Here is a 20,308-nt window from a genome sequence, read left to right as displayed (position 1 = left end):
ACTCTTCATACTGGTAAACCGTAAGTACAACTTTATGATGAGCATTGCAACGAATTTCTTCAACCGACACACCATGAGGAAAGACAACTTTGACAGAGCTTTTTAACACTGAGAGTTGTACTAACACAAGAAGAACACTGTCGTATTTCGCTACTGAAATGTGCGAGCTGGCGATTTGAACTGATTCCTGTTCATTCTTTTGTATATTTATATAGGGGACCGAGCTAATTGAAGCTACACTTGTATGTGATTGAACTTGTAGAGCATTTAGAGTAATTGCAGTTCTAGAATAAAATGGATCCAGCTAACTGGATTTAAAGATTCAAAATTATTAATATTTTGATATATTTATGTCGTACAACGCAGACGAGACCCCTGCGGTTTGCGAAAACTGTTTGGGCCCCAACCCGTATGTGGAGATGTCACGAGAAAGAAATGGAGCAGAATGCAAACTGTGCACTCGCCCGTTCACTGTTTTTCGATGGTCTGTGAAGAAAGGCGAGAGACTAAAAAAGACATTATGCTGTTTGACCTGTGCAAGAGCCAAGAATTGTTGTCAGTCCTGCATGTTGGATCTGACACTGGGAATTGATTTGCGTACGAGAGATCAGCTTTTGAAGCTGACAGATCAAAGCCACGCCCTGGAGTTGACTCCTCAGAACCAAATGTCTAAAATTTACGCCGCTACTCAACTTGAAAAAAAATACAAGGCTGCAGGGGAAGATGGTATTGAAACAGTGGAGCAGAAACGGGCAGATGCACGCAAACTAGTAGATTCGCTATCCAAAGCTGTGCATAACAAAAAAAGGAAACAAGAGAGCGAGCAGGACGAAGAGCAGGTCAGCAAAGAGGAGCTGATCAAGCTTTGCAAACACCTGCCATTTAATGGCAGTTTAGAGACGCCCAAAAGCAGCAAAATCAAGTCGTTTTTCCTTTTTGGTTTTGGCGAGAAACTCGCCGAATACCAGGTGCGCGATTACTTTGAGGATATCGTTGGCGAAAAGAAAGTTGATGCTGTTACTTTGAACCATCGGGGCAAATTTGGTTTTGTAGAGTTCTCCTCCAGACAGGCTGCCGAGAAGGCAGCAGAATGTCTCAAAAATTCGCTCCTACATCCAAAAATGGTTGTTGTTGCGGGAGAGCCGCTTCGACTATGTTGGGCCGGAAAGACTACCACCCCTTCTTTTTCGACCACAGAAATTGCACAGGTCCGTACTATTGTGAAACGCCAAATGATCAAATATGCCACCAAAGAACAGAAGAAGAGCAGTGGAACCCAGGTTCAAAGCCCTGTCACTAAAAGGTCTAAAACAGAAAGCACCACGTCCTCCAAATACACTAGTCTTCGAACAGACCTGGAAGTCTAAATTAATTTGTATACTAGACTAATATACCGTAATATTCGCATCGTTTATACTTTTTGGCGAGCTGGCTCCACTGCACCAACACTCTATCGGCTATCGGAAGAATTAGCTTCCCTGTGAGACTGAGGTTGTTGACCCTGGCAAGGCTTTCCACGTAAATGATTTTTGTCCTGCAACGACCCAGATACTTGAAAAAAAATAGCACATACGCTATTGGAATAGCTGTGCCCGGTCCATTGCACAGGAACACGTCTGGGTATTGCTTCATGGATGCAAAAAGGAGAAACGTCGATATGAATGCTTTTGATGAGCGGAAAACAGCAGAAAGCTTGCCCTCTCCAATATTGCGGGCTCTGGGGATGGTGATGACAGATGGAGACTCTTCCAGGCTGCGAATGCTACTGAGTGATGTTTCATCTGAATCTGCAACTGCATATTGACGTTTGAGGTGATCGAAATGCTCAAACTGGCGCAAGATTCGGATCATCTCTCCTGTGTGGCCCCCAGAGCCCAGCAGGATCAGCACGGACTTTGAGGTCACTGTTGATTTCTGAGCATAGCCAAATGTGTTATGACAGCTGGGAAGAATGTAGATTAGCCGGCCAATTGAAGCCAATAGCGTCAACAGCACTACAGAGGCTGCAAGCGTGAAATGGCGTTCATCCATTGACGATTGTAAATTTACAGGAGGAAGAAAAACGACGCGTCGATATTAGCTGTGATCAGGTAGCATTGACATAAGTTGCGCAAGACTAGCGATGCGATGAGCCCGAACACCCAGTCGTCCACTACAGGCTCATGGGCTTGGCAGCGGAGTTCGCTCTTCAACATGGCCATTGTGGCTAATATATAAGGATGCGATATGTACGTTGTGTGTTTGGTTCTTTTCATCACCGATATCTCAGATAAAAAAAAATCGAGATTAACGTTACAGCTAAATGAGACAAATTCTCGGGCTTGTGATCTGCTTGATCGCCCCAGGAGGATTGGCACTCAGTCAGAAGGAGTCCCCCTTCTTCTCCTGTATATCGCAGTCTCAAAGCTTACCGTTTGACTTCGTGCCACCACCAGGTGCAAATGAATTTTTTAGCCCCCATTGCCAGTACGAGCCTGCCTTGGGCACTCTGTTGATCTGTTTCCATGATCTGACCTCCAACCAGACTAAACAGGATCAGCTTTTACAGGATTCTTATGGCGTCATAGCGGATTACTGCGGTCGACTCGGAGGAGCCAATCTGGACGTACAAACATTCGAAAGGAGGTATCAGAACGCAACAAAGTACGTCCTTTCTGAAAACGAGGCTCGGTCGCATAATCTCAGCACGCCAATCCGTTCTCCTGTGCGTCTAAACCTCACCACAGTGTTGACGTACGCGGACTCGTTTTCGCTGTTTGCAGGAAACTTTGCTTGGGCATATGATTTTTCCACCATAATGTGCATGTTTTGGGTGGTGACCTTAGGCTTGATCGGAATTTTCAACCATTTCAAACACTTTCGATGGAACAACAAGCTTAAAGGAGGCATACTCGACACCTTTAGGGGTTACATCGCTTTGCCCACGCTGAATGGCAAGCATTTCCAGCCATGGAATATGTTCGGGTCTCTTGGCGAATGGGCCCCCTTCAAGCTCTTTGACAGCTTGATCCCAACCACACAGGAATCCATCATTGTCTTCCTGTATTGCATCATGGTCATAATATCGTCTTCTGTCGGCTACACACTGCAAGATCAAAGTGCTCTTTTGGGAGCAAAAGATTTACAGTATTATAGATACGTTGCCGATAGAACAGGCATTCTCGCCTTCGCACAGTTGCCTGCCCTATTTTTGTTCGGGGGCAGAAACAACATTCTCATTAATTTAACCGGATTGCAGTTCAACACATTCATTATCTTTCACAAGTGGATCTCAAGGGCAATGGTGATTTTGGCTGCGTTGCACGCCTATGCGTTTAGAGAGTACACAATTATTCGCGGCCACTACGAGAAAGTCTCACAGGAGACGCTCTGGTTCTTTGGTCGTCGAGCATTAGAGGCTGGCATCCTCATTATCCTGCAAGCCATTTATTTCTTCCGCAGCCGGTGGTACGAACTGTTTCTGGCTGTACACATTATTTTGGCCCTGATTTTCATTGTGGGGGCATATTTCCATTGCAAAAGTATCGGATACCTGGAATGGACTTATGCCAGCATGGGAGTGTGGGCGCTTGACAGGGTTTGGAGACTCATGAAGATTTACAGATTTGGTATTCCAAAGGCCACTTTCAAGCTCCATTTTGAGACCATTGTGATCAGCATTCCAAAGCCTGACCACTGGAAACCATACCCGGGCTGTTTTGTCTATCTATACATTCTCTCACCTTCTGTCTCTTGGAAATTATGGGAAAGCCATCCGTTCACTATTTATTCTGTTGGGAATGAAGTGCGGATTTATATTAAAAAGAAAGACGGAATGACGCAGAAACTGTACGATTATTTGCTGGCAGCTGGTGAGTCGCAGTTGCGGGTCGCTGTCGAAGGCCCTTACGGGCATGCCTCGAGCCTCGAGAGCTACGATAATATTCTCCTTCTTGCAGGAGGTAATGGTGTTCCGGGCCCATACTACCATTGCATGCATCATCTGGAACAAGCCCAATCCAAAGGTTGGCGGAAAAAGATACATTTTGTCTGGATATCTCCATATTTTACAGCTCTCAGATGGTTTGGCCGCGAACTATTGGACCTCCAGACAAAAGATCAACATAATTATGTGTCAAAAGATATCTATCTCACCAGAGAAAATAAATTGGTGCAGAAGACATCGAGCGATACAAAACCGACAAACTCCAGAACTCCATTAATATCAATTAGCAGCGAGGAGCTAATGGCACGCGTCATGGGCCAGCTATCAGAAGAGCATCTTGCTGACTACAACGTCCACAAGATGAGGCCCGATGTTTCCAAGCTTATTTCTTCAGTTCTGGAGGAGGCAGAGGTGGAGGGCCACCGGAACGGTCTTGCTATTGTTGTTTGCGGCTCAGACATTCTGGTGGACACCATACGGGATGTTGTGGCGCATAAGGTTGGCACCTCAGGCAAGGAGATGCGCATAGACCTGTTTGAGGAGCTTCAAGTATGGTAGACGTAATCGACGCGACGATAATGTTTTTCTTGATAGATTTTGCCCTGGAAAATTGTGTTGTAGTAAAAATTGATCACACGCTCAAATAGGCAAGATCTGTGGTTTTGGCCTAAGACACACGGTTGAAGCTATAATTACAGATCTGAGGCACCCACAGTAAACTTAGGACCTGCAATAGAATGGCAACACACGCAGCGGCCAAACGACTCTGGAAGGAATACAAGGATATATCTAATCCGAGGACCGGATTAAAACAAGTTCATGTTGAAATCGAGGACGACAACATTTTCCTATGGAACGTTGCCTTGATTGTCATCGATAAAGACGCAGATTACAACGGAGCTTACTTGAAAGGTCAGCTCAAGTTCCCCTCCAATTATCCGTTTTCTCCACCGGGATTCAAATTTACACCACCTATTTACCATCCGAATGTTTATAATGACGGGCGACTTTGTATTTCCATTTTACACGAATCGGGAAACGACCAGAACGACGAACCAGATAACGAGACATGGTCACCAGCTCAAAGCGTGGAGTCCGTGCTGCTTTCCATCATCTCCTTATTAGAAGACCCTAACATATCCAGCCCTGCAAATGTCGACGCAGCTATTGCATTTAAGAAACACAGAGACGAATACCGCAAGCGTATTTCCGTGGAGGTGGCAAGATCACAGGCTAATATCCCCAAGGATTTTGTGATGCCTAACGCTGAAGATCTGAAACATAACCTCAAAGAGGAAGAGGAGCGCCAGGATGATGAGGACTGGTGGGAGGATAATTACTATGAGGCGGAGGACGACTATGAAGATGACGAGGAAGACATGGAATATGACGAGGAAGACCAAGTTTTGGAGTCGGACGAATAAAGTGGCGTCGTTTAGCATGAGATAACCCAATAGAAGCCGACTTATATGGGATCTATTATTTGTTCTAGTCACAATTTATCCTTCATGGCCTCACTCAGCTTCTCTAATTTTTTGATGGCCAGCACCTTTGGATATTGTAAATCGCAACAAAGCATTACCAAGTATTCGTCGTTGATCTTGTACAGGTAGATATAATACGAGTTGAAGCGTATCACGAGCCAGTCATATTCTGATTTTGCACGTTGTTCCCATGCCTTCAAACTTGTCAGTGACATGATTCGCAAGTTGTCCGATGGAGTTATGCCAGTATTAAGGAAATCATTATCATCACCTTTCGTATCTTCCTCGAGTGTATTCTGGAAGCATGAGACAAGCGGTTTCTTAGAGGACGTCGATAAGAGCGAGATCGAAAAGGGTTTTGAACTTGTGATTTCAGGAACAGGATTTAGCACCTGCGACAACAAGTTGGAAATGTTCTTTGAGTTCAGCATTGCTAGCTGTTGTCTGTTATAAATAATTGAGTTTCGGAACCTAAATAATCCTTGCATCATTTAATGAAGAACACCTCGCACCTCTTACAAGGGGGTAAAAAACATACACACAAGGTGCGTGTTTTTCGTCTTTGTTTATTTAACGTGTTTCGAGACAAAGAAGTTTTAAAGATTGCGCCAGTAACAAGCTTCCGAATAAGCTTCACTGCGTATATCCATCCTGTAATAGATCATCCCAATTTTCTCGGTGAGAAAGACCCGCTTCTTGATTGAGATTCGTTCCTTTGATGAACAAGCAGTTCCAAAACAGTGATTCACCAATTGCAGCATTTATCACTTCATTTCAGCATTAGCATTCGTGAAAGTCACTTCCTAGCATATACACATTATGAATCACGCTTCTGATTTACGACAAGGCTCGAAGCGGACTCCACTAAAAGAGTCTTCAAAATCCGCGCTCAACTCAAATGCAGCACCTAAAAAGTCGCTTTTAGATCAAAAATTAGACCTCACAAATCCTGCTCTAAATGAATCCATGAAAAGCCTTGCGGCGCCGCCGGTACCGGCCAAAAAGCAGTCCAATCGAATGACGGGCGCTGAATTAAAAGACTGGCAACAAAGTTGGCGAAAGATATTGAAAGCAAGTGTCGTCTATTTTGAAAACGACGAGGGTAGGAACGAGAAGGAGAAGGAACGAGCTAAACTAGCACTACAATCTTTGGGTGCCACTATCGAAAGATTCTTCAGCGAGAATGTCACAATCATTGTCTCAAGACGACCATACCACAAACATGCAGATTACCCAATGGGAGATATATTTCGCATTGCAAAGAGGAATGAATTGAAGGTCTGGACCTACGAGAAGGTGTTCCGTTTCATGAATCACCTTGGTGAACCTATTCCGGAAGACGAGTCCTCTCTCAAAAAGAAACTGTCATCTCTTTTGAAGAACGAAAAGCTTTTTGGCCCTAACGACCGCGACCCCAATGCCAAAAGAGATGATATCAAGTACTTTACAGGGTACTACTTTTATGTTTATGATTTACGACAACAAACAAGGCCGATTGTCATAAAAGAATGGCCTACAAATGCTGCCGACTTTCCAAAACTTACAAAGTCAACCAACGGTAGGTCTTTATTCATTGAAGACACTCATACTGGCAACTCCGAGAAACGGCACAGGCGGCGCATGCAATATCTCGAAGAAACAAAGGATTACCGTCAGAAGATCATTGAAGCATCCGGTCTTCCAAACGAGCCTGCATTGAGTTACGAAGAGCGACTGCAATACAAACGGATGTGGGAAGAATCTTACTATGGCGCACCAATAATAGAGCCAGAGCAGAAAAAGAGAAAGGTCCTTGAAGAACTTAACGAGAACTCAGAGATCCCAGAGGTGAATAAGAAGCCTATGGCTCCTCCAGCAAATCTCTATCGCGACGATTCGACGATTGAAGTTTCGCAGAACAAGGTCGGAAACGAGTACGGTGAGATTGAGGCCTCAGGTGTTGTTCAAACTCAGTCAGGATCGAATGCAATATCTGGTCAGGGCTATGTTAATGGAGTGGGCAACGGCTTGGGCCCTTCGCATTCCTTAGTTTTCAACAAGAAGATTGCGAATGAGAAGAAGAAAATGATGACTTTTGCTCCATTACCTGCCTCTCAGAGGAAGGAATCGCCACTAAAGGTATTCAAAGTCAGAAAGGAAGACAGAGTCATTCGGGTCATCAATGTCAAAAAAGACTCAAAGTTTATTAGTTCAGAGGATGCTAGACGTTTATCATCGCAAGCGAAAGACTCTAATGGTCCAGTGCAGACTCCTGATTTGAACACACACAAGGAAGAATCTAAGACTCCAGATCAGTCATTGGACGTTTCTTTTGGCCCAGCTTTGAAACAGGAAGAGGAGTGCAAACTTGGACCACCACATAACAAGATCATCGAGACCCCAGTTGATAAAGTGAAACTGAAAGATGAGAAGAATGATCTGATGTCGCCCATTAATAACCAGTTGTTCCGACAATCGCTGCAACCAAAGCAGAAGAAAGTCAAAGAAATCACCAATTTACCTCCAGTGCGCAAATCTAAAACGGAAGCAAAGCCAGGTTATTGTGAGAACTGTCGAGTCAAGTACGACGACTTTGACGAGCATATTCTCATGGATAAGCATAGGCATTTTGCTACAAACGATGATAACTTCAAGGATATCGATAGGTTAATTGAAGACGTCAGGATTACACGTTTGATGGGATTATAAATATATCTATTCTATAGTTTTAATTCTTCCTCCCATTGAACTCCACACCATTCTTCCACGTACCCAACATGGTTTTGGTCGTACATGTGGTCGGGAATATAATCCATCAAGTCTGTGGCCACAATTATCGTTCCCCATTCCATTCCGCTCAGTATGTCGTCAGTTCCAGCCTCTAGATCAATTATAGCTTTTGGCATCAACTGTAGTTCGAATCGTCTTTCTGAAGACGGATTGTATGGAGGATTAGGAATTAGTGCTTGTGGACGGAGTCTTCCGTTAGAATCATAGAACAATTTGGCCACATCATCTTTAGAAGAGTACAGTAATGGTGATCCATTGAGATCATAACGAAGCACCTGTGTAGGGTTGAACGAAACAATATGTGAGAAATGCTGGAATGTCGGGTCGTCCACCATTTTAGAGACGTTTTCATCCAAAGTTGGTATTTTTGAAGGATTGGAAGGATTTGGTTGCGAGGTTTGGGTGGAAGCCGCTGCATCGACCTCTGGAAGGGGAGGCAATTTCTGTTTTTTCAGATCAAAAGCCTCTTGATCAACATACAATATGTATCCAGGATAAGATGGAAGATTCACTGGCTCTGTGCTGACTTGGGGCCGCGCCTTTTCCACTGGTTTCGTCACCTCAGCGTAAGTTGGCTTTGCAGGCTCCTTTTTCTCCGGTTGTGCGAACGGATTGGATGATTCTTGGGCAAAAGGGTTTGAAAACGGATTCGACTGCGCGTTAGTCGAGTCTGACGGGCTGAAAAGGCTGTTAGCGAGAGATTCCAGTTTACTTTTGGTTTCTGCTTCCTTCTGTTGTGCTACTTTCTTTTTGTTTTCAAATTCCTCCAATTCCTGTTCTCTTTTCTTGATAAGGTCTGGATCTTTAGAAAGTGCTCTGAGAGCCCTGACGGATCCCTTTTTCCTTCTGCATTGCGCCTTGTTGCAGCCAAATATATAGATCACTCTGTCATAAAAAGTGTTTGCAAGATTGGCGTAGCATTGGAGCAAAAGATGCATCGGTTCTTGGCAACTCTTGCACTGAAGTAACTCTTTTGGTGGTGGGGAATTTGGATTTAACCAGATAGGCTTGCCACCAATAAAGGTGTCCTCCAGTTCTGGCCGTTCACTTTCGGAGATGGGAACATCAACAAAACCGAGAAACGTCTTGGACTCCCCTAATTCTTCTTCATAATCAGACTCGGACATGCTGAATAAAAAATATTCCTAAAAAATACTAAATTATTTAATGTGCGTGTATTTGTACTCAGACTAGTGTAAGGAGAAATAGTCCATTATAAATATGAGGAAGAATAATCCACCAAGACCTAAAAACTGCAATTTGCAATATCTCGGTGTACTTATTCATCTCTAGTATGTCTCGTATATCAAAGATCTAACCGCATAATTTTCATTGGCTTCTTCAACATCTTCCCAATTGCCAATAAAATCATCCTTACCCCTAACTATTCCGGGAAGAGTTTTCCCTTCGCTGTAACGCCTCCAAACCTTTTTAGCTTGCTCGTCAGTTCCCAGGTCTTTGAATCCAAACTTGACCCTATTGGCGGTCAAAATAGTCTGCAGTCTGTTTGTTCGAGTAGCAATTTGGAAGCCGCCTGCCAAAGATGTGTAAATGAACACAGGTTCGTCCTCGAATGTCATTTTTGTTCCCTTGGGAACATAAACCGAACCTTTATTTGCAGTGCTGGTAGACGACTGAGCTGGCTGTTCCTTTTCAACAGCCCTCAGCAGTTCCTCAATGTCGTCATCGTCGTCGAATGAATTAGAAACAGATTTTTTCGCTTGAGTGTCCCGGACTGGCGCATCTTTCTCTTTGATAGGTTCTATTGCTTTAACTTCATCCTTGATGGGTGTGTCTTGCTGAATAGGGGCTTCCTTCTCAATGCTAACCTCGCCAGTTCCCTCAATATTAGCGGTGGGTTTTTCTGGTGCTTCCGCAAGCGTGCTGGACTCTAGCTTTGTGGTTAGCGAGTCTAAAGACTCTTTAGGTTGCTCCAAAATAGTTTCGTCCGCGGATGTTTTGGTAGGAAGATCATCATCAGCGTTAACGTGGTCTTGAGATGGCGCGTTGTCAATGTTGGTCTCTGCTAAATTTGGCCGTGTAGCAGCTTCACTATGAACATCCTTGTCTTCTGTTTCATCGCTCTTCGTTTCGACGGAATGGGTGCTTTCCTGCCGTTCCTCATCGAGACTTTCAACGATATCTGGCTGTCCTGGCAACTTTTCCTCCGAAGTATCAGTCTGCTTCGCTTCATCTCTAGATTCATCCGACAACTTTTGAACGGAGTCAGAGCTCTTGGTATCAACTTCCTCAGCGTTTAAATCCTGGGAAGCAGCGGTCTTGCTATCAGAGTTAACGTGTTCATCAGGTGGAATGCTGTCACCTTTCACGCCCTTGTTCACTGATTTGAGCTCATTTTTTTTCTCTTTCAGGATATCATGGTCCTCATCGGCTTCGTTAAGTTCTCCTAAATCCCTTGAATTTAGAGAATTATGCAAGTCACTCACAATGTTCTCCTTGTGCCTCCCAACCTTCGATCCGTCTTTCACACTTTTAGTATTCTCAACAATATTCAAGGCGTTGGTGATTGCGTCTTCGTAATCGGGCAGTTGGGAGAAATCGCCATCGTGCATGAGAACACCTTCCTCTTTGAGTTCGTTTTGGTCAATACCCCTGTCTTTGCCTATCGCATCTTTGTCATTGGCGGCTCTCGACCTGGATCTCGAAATGGAACGCAAGTAGTTCAGAGACGAAGAGCTCGAAAGTCTGACCGACCCAGGATCATGTCTTGGTTTTCTCTCCACAGGAGCATCGCTGCTGACACTGCCTTGACTGTATTCGTCGTTCGAGATACCGCTGTGGTAGGAATCACCTTTTGCCAGATGCGGTCTGTACATTCCAATGCCTTCCCTGAATGGTGATCCAGAGCTGTCTGCGGGACGCGAGCGTGATCTCTGTCTCTCTCTCATTAGTCTTGAGCTCGATCCTTCCCTCCTACTGGCTGGAGCTGTCAGAAGCTGGTCGACCTCATTCGAATAGCCGAAGAGTTCTGGCATCTTGTCCTGACGCACTTTGGCTTCTGGTTTTGGTGGGTTTTCCGACTCCTCGGTCAGTTCCCTGCTTCCTTGGTTGATTCTCTGCAGTATATCGTCTACAGTAGTGAGTTTTCCGGGTTCGATCAAATCGCGGTCTTTTTCTTCTGGCTTTGGAGGCTCTCTAGAAGGACTGTCGTATTTGAAATCAGTCAAGTGACTTGATTTGGCAGCGGCAGGCGCCACAAAATTTCCCGCATCACCGCCAAAAACTAGGTGCTCCTTTTCACGAACAGGCTCAGAGGAAACCTCGCTGCCAGGAGACTGGATGTAGCTGGAAATTCCTTCCTCTTCGGTCTTCAGCCGTTCTTTTAATTGCAATGCATCTTTTTTCAGATGACCTTCCTCGTCAAGGATCTCGTCAAGAACCTCTCCCTCCTCGTCGTTGAGAAGCCCACCTTCCGCCTTGAGTTCCTCCACGGACACAAACCCTATATGGGAGGTTGAGGGATTGGATTTGATGACGGGCCTCGAGCTGGAACGAGCGCGATCTAGAATGATCGATTCGGGCTCGTCTTTGTCTAAGTCCCCACTAGGAGTGCTGGAGTTTCTGACAGAAGACCCAATCAAGGATGGGGTATTCTTCTTCTGAAAATCCTCAAATTCTGCTTCCATATCCATTTTGGAACAGTGTTAATCGATGTTTGTTATCTTTGACAGGTATCTTTTTACCAATGAGAGATGCATTTTTTTTGATTACTACTTTAATTTTGCTACAACAGTCGATCGTCCCACAAAAATGCACAAGCTTTTTTATATATGCTATTGTTAATTCTCTATCAATTTCTGCATTGCAGCCTTGGCCTTCTCGACGTTCTCGGGAGACCCGCGAACATGCACTTCGTCAGACTCCTGCTTGATTTTCGGAATATCGATCCGCACATGGTACTCTGCCTCCAAACCTCTTCTGACCATTCCAGCCGATCCAATTAAAAGTGCGTGCTTTTTCTTTGGAATCAGCACCGTCTCGTCCACAACGTTCTCCAGGTCATATACTATCTGCTTAACCTGCTCAATGATCTTCTCCACGACCGCCTTGTTACCCTGTGACACGATCTTGGTCGAATTAGAGCCAGCAGGCGGAACTTGTAGCAATCTTCTAAAATCGGCCTCGTCGTTTGGACCACATGCGTTCAATATGATCTCGCGCTTCTTCGAGGCAGATGGCCCCACGAGATACTTGTGCCATTTCGAGTCGACATCGATCGACTCGGTCACGTTGTTTTGAATACGATCAACAATGGAGTTGATTTTTTTGGTTGCAGCTCTGATACCTTCCCTGGTACCCGTCAGCTCTAATTGCGCACTCTCGCCATCACTTTTCTCCCTCAGATGTTTGATGTCCACACCAGTGTCTGCCGAAATGTCCTTGACCTGCTCTCCGGACTTTCCAATCACGCGCGGAAGAATGGCTATTGGCACCTTGATCGTTTCTTTGTATCCATTGTCTTTTTCGTACTGAAGCAGCTCTCTTAACTCTTCTTCAGCCTTCGCAACGCCTTTGGAAGGTCCCTTGATCACAACCTCATCCTGATGGCCGGTGGCATCTTCGAATGGGAATTTGATCACCACGTTGTACTTCTCATTTAACCGGTGCACATATACTCCAGAAGGTCCAATTAGCTTGCGGTGGTACTTTTGTTCAATTTTCATCACCACAGTTCTCTCATCTGCCCACTTCTTGCCGAGCTGTGTGAGTTTCTTCTCGCACTCTTCAACGTTGACTTTCAGCCCTGTGAGCTTAACGAGAGTTTTGTCACCCACAGTGGCATCCTCGCCCTTTTGAACATCAATTTGCACATTGTACTCTTCCTGCAAACTCTGGAGGTTCCCTCCTTTGTGACCAATGAGTCTCGAGAGCTGACTAGTTGGGAATGCAAAAGTTTGGTTGTATTTAGAAGCCGTCTCATAATTTTTGACATCCTCAATAGCTTGCTTCAGTTCGCCGATCACCTTTGGAACATCCTTTTTAAACCCAACCACCACCAGTTGGTCGTCACTCACACCATCCTTGTTTTGGTGGAATCTGATCTGTATATCTGAGCCAAACTTAGACAGCAAGACCTTCAAGATGCGTCCTTGCAATTTCTCCTGATCTGCAGATTGCATGTCCAGGACTTCGTAGGTGATGTCTCTGCTGAAGGCTCTGAGCTCCTCCAGGGACTGGTCAACAGCATCCAATATCTCATTGGTCTCTTTCAATGATGGAAGGAATTCATCATCACTTGCCTGATACAGGAGAACTATCTTGTTGCCAACCCCCGAAAGCTTACCCAGAGGAACAATTTTCACGCTCTTTTCGTTCGCAACGGTCTCATCCAATTTTTCAAGAGCAAGAGTGTCGATGTCGTCGATCAGACGCACAAAGGAGGGTGTGATCTTGTTGACAGCATCCACTATCTCTCGTCTAGTGGACTTTAAAGCTTCCTTTTCAGATTTCGAGCAAACAAACTCCAGAACAACCGTCTTTGTTTGCTCGTCGACTAGAGACTTATAGCTTGGAGCAGTGATCTTGACGTTGTACTTTGCCGAAAGTGCGTCGAACATACCGGTGTAAACGAAGAATGCAGTAAGCACTTTCGCATGCATATAGTTTCCGCCGTGAGACCTTGCCAGATCCAAGAAATCAGTGGCATACTCCTGGGAAAGCTCTTTGCCAAGTGCTACGGCTTTTGGGATGTTCTCTTTCAGGCCAATGAACTTCACCGTAGTCGAAGGAGAATCGAATTCTGGAACCTCGACTAAAACCCCCACGGTGCTGAAAATCTTTTCTGCGTCAAGGAACTGATGGACCATCTTGGGCACTGTGCGTTCCTCGACAACAATCCGTTTTGCCAGGTAATCAATAACCGTTTTGGCAGTCTCTCTGGCCACTAGCACAGTCTCTCGGGCACCGGAGAGATAGATGGAAGAGGCCCTGGAGTTCTCCAGCGGTAGATCAACCTCGACGTCGGGAGGCAGCTGGTTTTTAAGCTCCAAATTCACAAATCGTTTGAGTTTTTCATCAACGTCCACCTTGACGGTGAGGTTCTGGGTGTGTTGGTCGACTATAGACATGATCTTTTGTCTAGCTTCCTCACAGCTCTCCACATCTCCCTCAACGACAACCTTTGCGAGGTTGGAAAAGATGTCGCCGTCGTCTGCTGCCTCGTTGCTGCCGGTTCTTGCAATATCGATTTTAACACCTGTGGACTCAAGGATCGGCTTCAATGTTCTGCCCTGCGAGCCAATCACTGTGGATATGAGCTTGAACGGAATGCCGAACTCAATTTTCACAGGCTTGGTGAGCTGTTTGATGAGGTCTTTTTTCGCACTTTGAATTTTCGACACCGGGCCGCTTAGCAGAAAAGTTCTTTTGTTGGTGGTGGCAGAAAACGTCGACTCGACCTTGACGTCGTAGGTGGCCTTGATCTTGGAGATGATCTTAAAGAGATCATTTTTCGACACGGGCAGTTGTTCTGCAGCGTCCACGATGAATGTGAGCTGGGTGTTGGACGACCTGACAGCGGGCTTGAAGGTGGACGGGGTGTTCGTCGAGACAGTGCGTCCATTGGACATTGACGGACCCCACTTGGCAGGTGCGGACCCAATCGATACCCCCAGGGCGGGGAAATATGTTTCGTCGTCGATTGACACCTTTTTGTCCTGGCTCGATGCCACGGAATCAACCTCGACATCCAGCTCATACGTGGTGGGCTCAGAGGCGGCCGACGACGGAGCGGACGACTCGGTGGCAGAGATGAGCGGGGTCTCTGGGTCCTCGGAAACGGCACTGTGCTTCTGCGCAAGAAGTTCTGCTGGGCTAGGCATTCTTGTTGGTGGTGTCTTTTTAGAAGAAGCTCCCTAATAGTTAAGAGAAATCTTGGTTGGTGAAGCTATCGAAGGAGGGTAACATTTATTTTTCTAAAGAGTAAATAATCCTGTCCGTTTCTTGCCCAGCGGATACACCACGAGCGTGGCCATAAACAGACCCACGCTAATTCCCAGAGCAACCTGGATCATGACCATTCCGAAACTCAGGCTCGAGAGCGAGCTGCCGCTCGACGTCGACGTCTTGTTGTTGACCAGGTTGTCTGCGCTCTCCACCCCGACCAACAACGAGCCTTGCGACGCGATACCAGACGGAACCTGGACGAAGACGGCCGGCAGCATGATCGAGACGGTCATGAACGATCCTTTGGAGAAAACCTTATTGAACGACTTGAGCAGTCTCGTGTAGGCGTTGCTAATCAGTCCAATCACGAAGCAGCCCAGTGTAGCATTGAATTCTGTGTTCAGCTTGAAATGTAAACCCGAGAAGTATGTAACCACATATCCTGCGCCCGAAATGGCGATCATCACCGGCAGCTGAGTCCACGAAGACTGGTTGATGAGCGCAAGACCGATAGTGAACATTGGCACCAGCAGGATTCTCCAGGCGGGCGGCACGTTCGAGGTGCACGTTGTTGACGATGTGGCGTTGTGGTCGATCCATCCGTACAATGCAGCACCCAATGTGATTCCAAAGGAAAGCATCAATGAATAAATAAATGCGTAAAACATACGCACGCTTCCGGCCACCAAGTTTCTGCTCTGTAGCTCGAGCGACCCACACAGAATAATGTAGCCGGGTAAAATCAGCGCGAGCGAGCCCTGCACAATTGCAGCAAAGCAGAACGTGTTGCCGTCGTTGACCGAGCCAATGGCCCGGCCAATAAAGCTTGCCACCACACAAGAGCTGATTTCAAACACCGAGGAGTACAGAACAGACCGCGGAGAAATGATAAACTGTAGGAACCCAATGACCAGCCCAATTCCAAACGAGATGGGCATGTCGATCCAATTCCCGCCAAATCCCCACGGCGTGACCATGGCCGAAGAAAAGCCGTATAAGAGCACACAGTACCAGTGGTTGAAACGGGGCTTGCGCGACAAAATCTCGTCCAGCTTCCCGCTAGCCTCCTCCACACCTATCCGATCGTGGACAACAGCTTTGTAGATGTCGTGAGTCTCATCCAGCTTTCCCAGGTCCAGCCCCTGAGCACACCGCACTAGTTTCATGTTCGAGGTGTGAGTAGCAGCGTCGCCAAAGGAAGCAATCATACATCCTGGAAAGTAGATAAATGAGCCGTCGATTTCTAGAACACGAGCTGTCATTGACATATACTCCTCCAGTCTATGCGTTGGTGCTCCGTAAAGCATGAAAGCCTTACACAAGGTGAGAATGAACCGCTGGCGTTGCAACACATCGGCAATGTGCACGGTGATGCGAGCTCTCTGCTCGCTTTTGAACTTCCGTCTGATTTTCTTGCGTCTATTGGACTTAGCAGTCTCGTCAAACCGCGGCATGAACTTGGTGTGTTTTTTGTCTGCATTTTTCGGTTTGGCAAAAGAGGGCAGCTCAAATTTGTCTTCTGGTCTGGGCTTCGTTTTTGGGTCCTCCTTTTTATTGCTCTTGAACATGTGGCTCAGAGACGAGGCCGATCTTGACCTCTTTTTGTGTTTGTAAATAGATGGGTCTCTCGAGCTCGTCCGTTTGGCGCCCAGCTCCGGCACAGAGTTGAGCGACGCATTGTCTATATTATAGCTGTCGTTTGTAGAAATGAGCCGTAATTTATGATCCAGAGCGTCGGGACTCGTGGCCGTTTCGACGTCCGAGTAGTCGCTTCTGGGAGTCTGAGTCCCCGAATATTCAGACGCAGGGTAGTTTGGCTGATTCTGTGGATTGTACAGTGCCAGAAGACTCGAGACAACACCTTTCCTCACCCTTTTCGGACGGTCCACCAACGACTCAACGGAGTCAAACTGGACATAGTCGTCGTTATTGAGATCGTCGAAGTCGCCAACAGTGGCCTCAGGGTTTGGAGCCATGAAAAGACTGCTGGAATTCGGATGCAAGGTCGACGCAGACGATAAATATCCAGCATTAGCCTCCTTGAAATGCTGATCGACCAGGCCATTGGCCTCAAACTGCAACTGGTCTGCGTCAAATGTCTTGAGAGGTATGTCGTTTTCAATTTTTTCCTCTTCGTCGGGGTTTCGTTCCTGTGATGACTTGCTTGCTCCGGGCGTTAGGCCACCCATCTGAGGCGGATGCCCAAAAATACGCGAGACTATGGTCTCGCTCCGCTTCTTGCGGGGAGATCCTTCGTCTGAAGGTCTCTCGCCTCTGTTGGTTATGAAATGCCGTTTTATCCGTGTCTTGAAAGAGTCCCTCGACTCGTTTGAGTGGACGCTAGCAACAGAACCTTCCTCACCAGAACGCGTGTCTTCCGCCTCATCCGTGGAAACGTCCTCAGAGGATTCTTCGTCGACTTCGATCGCAGGTGTAGGCTTACTTTTGGCCACAGGAGTGGGCGAGCTCACATCATACTCGTCTCTGTAGAAATCGTCGTCAAAATCGTCGTCTATCTCTTTTCTGAGGTCGTCAGTTCCATGTTCTCCCGATCCTGGGGAGATCATCGCGGGAGGTTCCACGGGTGGGCTGTTGAAGGTGGGAAAGCGCGGCCCAAAATCAGCATCGTCATTCTCGTCATCCTCTAATATGGGTATTTTATTTATAGTGGTGCCTGTATATTGACGATGCTCATCAGAAACCCTTCTGGAGAGCCTGGGCTTGCCATGCTTCTTTGATTTGCCAAAAGAAGGCAACATCGGTGAATTTTGGTAAAAAAAAAGTGGAAGCCAAGTCAGAGGTACAGATACAAAGAAATCAAATATGGCATACTTTTTTAAAACAGGGGTACATCTCCGAGGAGAAATATTTACACTGCCTTGGAACAAACATAAACTAACTTATTAGCAATATACAGGGAGGTATAAATAAGGAAGAAACCCAAACTGTAAAACCGTTAATCATTAGGTGCACCAGAAAACATTTCTATCATATAAAATCAAACAATGACAAAATGCTAATAATTGAATTGAATGTACAATGATCACGAACAACATGTCAAAGATCATAAATCGGTCCAGCGCACAAATGAATAGTATATCAAACTTTCTCGCTCAGAGGAATGGTGAATAAGGACTGAAGTTGTCCTTTACTCTTGTCTATTTCTCAATCTTTATATTCCCTCCAGAAGCGATCGAATCAAATAAGTTCAGATACACTTGTTTTTTTTCTTCATTTTCTTTTATCTCCTGCTTCTCTCTCTCTTTCCTCCATTATAAAACTACCACCATTGAGATGATGACGACGATGCTGGTGCAGCGGAGCTACCAAAGCTGTTGAATCCTCCACCGTTTCCGTAACTGCTGTATCCTCCTCCTCCATAGCTAGATCTACCACCATAGCCGTTTCCGTATCCTCCAGAGTTGCCTCCGTACTTTCTGTAATCCCTGTTCTGGGTCTTTCCTCCTCTTCCGCGGCCTCTGCCGACGGAGTTCTCTCTTGCGATCACAGTCAAAAAGTCTGGGACCTCTTGGTTGGCCTCGCTAAGAATTTCAATCAAGTCTTTCACGACGTTCTTGTTTCCTCTGTTGACAAAGGCAGTGGCAACACCAGTATTTCCTGCTCTTCCTGTTCTTCCGATACGGTGGACATAGTCGTCAATATCGTTTGGAAGATCGTAGTTGACCACGTGAGTCACATTAGGGATATCCAGTCCTCTAGCAGCAACGGCGGTGGCAACCAAAATTGGCGTTCTTCCTGTTCTGAAACTCTCCAGTGCTCTCTCTCTTTCGTATTGAGATCTGTCACCGTGAATAGAGGTGGCTGGGAAGTCTTGGTTAATCAAAAAGTCGGACAAAATGTCAGCCATCTTCTTGGTTTCAACGAAAATCAAAGTGAGTCCATTGGCCAGCGTGTCTTCGGTAGACGTGAGAATATCCAGAAGGCTGGACTTCTTTTCATCGTCTTCAACGTATAATATTCTTTGAGTAATGTTCTCGGAGGTCGATCCGACTCTTCCCACCGACAAAAAGATGTAGTTGTGCAAAAAGTCCTTGGCCATCAATTGAATTTCCTTAGGGAACGTTGCAGAGAACATCAATGTTTGTCTTTCACCTGGTGGCGGCATGTCGCAACCCTGAATAATGTGCCTGATTTGAATCTCGAAACCCATATCCAACATTCTGTCAGCCTCGTCCAAAACAAGGTACTTGATGTTCTTCAATGAAATCTTGCCTCTCTCCAAAAGATCGTTCAATCTTCCTGGTGTGGCGACCAAAAGATCGCAACCCTGTTTGAGTTGGTCCATTTGAAGGTAGACCTCGGCACCTCCATACACGACAACTGGTCTGACCCAGGATCTGTAGGAGAACTTTCTGGCTTCCTCATAAATTTGAGAGACCAACTCTCTAGTTGGTGCAAGAACCAATGCAGTAGGATGTGCTTTTCTTCTGTCGAAGGCATTGTCTGTTTGGGAAGATTCTGTAGGTCCATGCTTGAAGGACTCAGACAAGACTGGGAACAGGAATCCACCAGTCTTACCCGAACCGGTTTGAGCACATGCCATCAAATCTCTGCCGTTGGCAACAATAGGAATCGAATATTTTTGCACTGGAGTTGGCTTGGTGAATCTAGCTTGCTTGATATTTTCCACGAGTAAAGGATCCAACGGAGGTGAAGTGAACTCAGTAATTGGCTCTGGCACATCGTCACCTGAGGCTTCAACTGGGATCTCATCGTAGTTGTCGAAGTTGATACCAGAAGACTGGGTCTGTCCATCTCCTGCCTTACCGTAAAGCTCTAGCTCGAGTCTCTCGTTACGCTCAGCTGGCTTGTGAGCACCGTTAACCCATGAACCTTGACCTGGCTGGGCTCTGGATCCTCTGCCAAAGCCTCCGCCTCTGGAAAATCCATTGCCTCTGCTGAAACCTGATCCTCCTCCAAAGCCTCTGCTTGGTCCTCCGAATCCCTTGTTAAAACCTCCTCTGCTGGCAAATCCGCCTCTGCTCGAGAATCCGCCTCTACCAGACGATTCCCCTGTGTCTTTTGGAACGTAATCTCCTCTTGATCTGTGTGGCGGGACGTATGACATCTTTTAATAATCCACAATCTATAAAGAAATAATCTTGTGGGAACACTAACCCTTTTATCCTATCTTCACGTTGCTTTTCTACTACTGAAAAAAAAATTTTCACAAAGGGGGCAAATTTAGGTTACCCGGCTTACT

At 46.1% G+C, this 20,308-nt stretch overlaps 11 protein-coding genes across 11 annotated transcripts; 4 read left to right on the top strand and 7 right to left on the bottom strand.

Annotated features, from left to right (window-relative positions):
* Positions 1-350: 350 nt before the first annotated feature.
* HPODL_04954 (uncharacterized protein) lies at positions 351-1,367 on the top strand (the record flags this gene model as incomplete). The annotated part of the gene is made up of 1 exon (XM_014081311.1): positions 351-1,367. The coding sequence occupies one exon, from the start codon at positions 351-353 to the stop codon at positions 1,365-1,367; it is 1,017 nt and encodes a 338-aa protein (XP_013936786.1).
* Positions 1,368-1,380: 13 nt separating this feature from the next.
* Positions 1,381-2,031, bottom strand: HPODL_05136 (UDP-N-acetylglucosamine transferase subunit ALG14; the record flags this gene model as incomplete). The annotated part of the gene is made up of 1 exon (XM_014081310.1): positions 1,381-2,031. The coding sequence occupies one exon, from the start codon at positions 2,029-2,031 to the stop codon at positions 1,381-1,383; it is 651 nt and encodes a 216-aa protein (XP_013936785.1).
* A 271-nt stretch (positions 2,032-2,302) lies between these two features.
* On the top strand, positions 2,303-4,483 carry HPODL_04953 (Ferric reductase; the record flags this gene model as incomplete). The annotated part of the gene is made up of 1 exon (XM_014081309.1): positions 2,303-4,483. One exon carries the CDS (start codon positions 2,303-2,305, stop codon positions 4,481-4,483), a length of 2,181 nt encoding a protein of 726 aa, XP_013936784.1.
* Positions 4,484-4,662: 179 nt separating this feature from the next.
* On the top strand, positions 4,663-5,349 carry HPODL_04952 (Ubiquitin-conjugating enzyme E2; the record flags this gene model as incomplete). Its single annotated transcript, XM_014081308.1, has 1 exon — positions 4,663-5,349. The coding sequence occupies one exon, from the start codon at positions 4,663-4,665 to the stop codon at positions 5,347-5,349; it is 687 nt and encodes a 228-aa protein (XP_013936783.1).
* A 68-nt stretch (positions 5,350-5,417) lies between these two features.
* On the bottom strand, positions 5,418-5,840 carry HPODL_04951 (uncharacterized protein; the record flags this gene model as incomplete). The annotated part of the gene is made up of 1 exon (XM_014081307.1): positions 5,418-5,840. One exon carries the CDS (start codon positions 5,838-5,840, stop codon positions 5,418-5,420), a length of 423 nt encoding a protein of 140 aa, XP_013936782.1.
* Positions 5,841-6,228: 388 nt separating this feature from the next.
* Positions 6,229-8,097, top strand: HPODL_04950 (Protein DBF4; the record flags this gene model as incomplete). Its single annotated transcript, XM_014081306.1, has 1 exon — positions 6,229-8,097. The coding sequence occupies one exon, from the start codon at positions 6,229-6,231 to the stop codon at positions 8,095-8,097; it is 1,869 nt and encodes a 622-aa protein (XP_013936781.1).
* Positions 8,098-8,108: 11 nt separating this feature from the next.
* Positions 8,109-9,305, bottom strand: HPODL_04949 (Programmed cell death protein 2; the record flags this gene model as incomplete). The annotated part of the gene is made up of 1 exon (XM_014081305.1): positions 8,109-9,305. The coding sequence occupies one exon, from the start codon at positions 9,303-9,305 to the stop codon at positions 8,109-8,111; it is 1,197 nt and encodes a 398-aa protein (XP_013936780.1).
* Positions 9,306-9,467: 162 nt separating this feature from the next.
* On the bottom strand, positions 9,468-11,831 carry HPODL_04948 (uncharacterized protein; the record flags this gene model as incomplete). The annotated part of the gene is made up of 1 exon (XM_014081304.1): positions 9,468-11,831. The coding sequence occupies one exon, from the start codon at positions 11,829-11,831 to the stop codon at positions 9,468-9,470; it is 2,364 nt and encodes a 787-aa protein (XP_013936779.1).
* Positions 11,832-11,978: 147 nt separating this feature from the next.
* HPODL_04947 (Vigilin) lies at positions 11,979-15,020 on the bottom strand (the record flags this gene model as incomplete). The annotated part of the gene is made up of 1 exon (XM_014081303.1): positions 11,979-15,020. The coding sequence occupies one exon, from the start codon at positions 15,018-15,020 to the stop codon at positions 11,979-11,981; it is 3,042 nt and encodes a 1,013-aa protein (XP_013936778.1).
* Positions 15,021-15,113: 93 nt separating this feature from the next.
* On the bottom strand, positions 15,114-17,843 carry HPODL_04946 (pheromone-regulated membrane protein; the record flags this gene model as incomplete). The annotated part of the gene is made up of 1 exon (XM_014081302.1): positions 15,114-17,843. One exon carries the CDS (start codon positions 17,841-17,843, stop codon positions 15,114-15,116), a length of 2,730 nt encoding a protein of 909 aa, XP_013936777.1.
* Positions 17,844-18,364: 521 nt separating this feature from the next.
* HPODL_04945 (ATP-dependent RNA helicase DED1) lies at positions 18,365-20,173 on the bottom strand (the record flags this gene model as incomplete). The annotated part of the gene is made up of 1 exon (XM_014081301.1): positions 18,365-20,173. The coding sequence occupies one exon, from the start codon at positions 20,171-20,173 to the stop codon at positions 18,365-18,367; it is 1,809 nt and encodes a 602-aa protein (XP_013936776.1).
* Between the last annotated feature and the right edge of the window lie 135 nt (positions 20,174-20,308).

This window comes from Ogataea parapolymorpha, chromosome II, assembly GCF_000187245.1.
Source record: "Ogataea parapolymorpha DL-1 chromosome II, whole genome shotgun sequence".
Classification (NCBI taxonomy): Eukaryota; Fungi; Ascomycota; class Pichiomycetes; order Pichiales; family Pichiaceae; genus Ogataea; species Ogataea parapolymorpha.
Note: the sequence above shows the minus strand (reverse complement) of the source record. Positions and strands in the feature narration are given on the sequence as shown.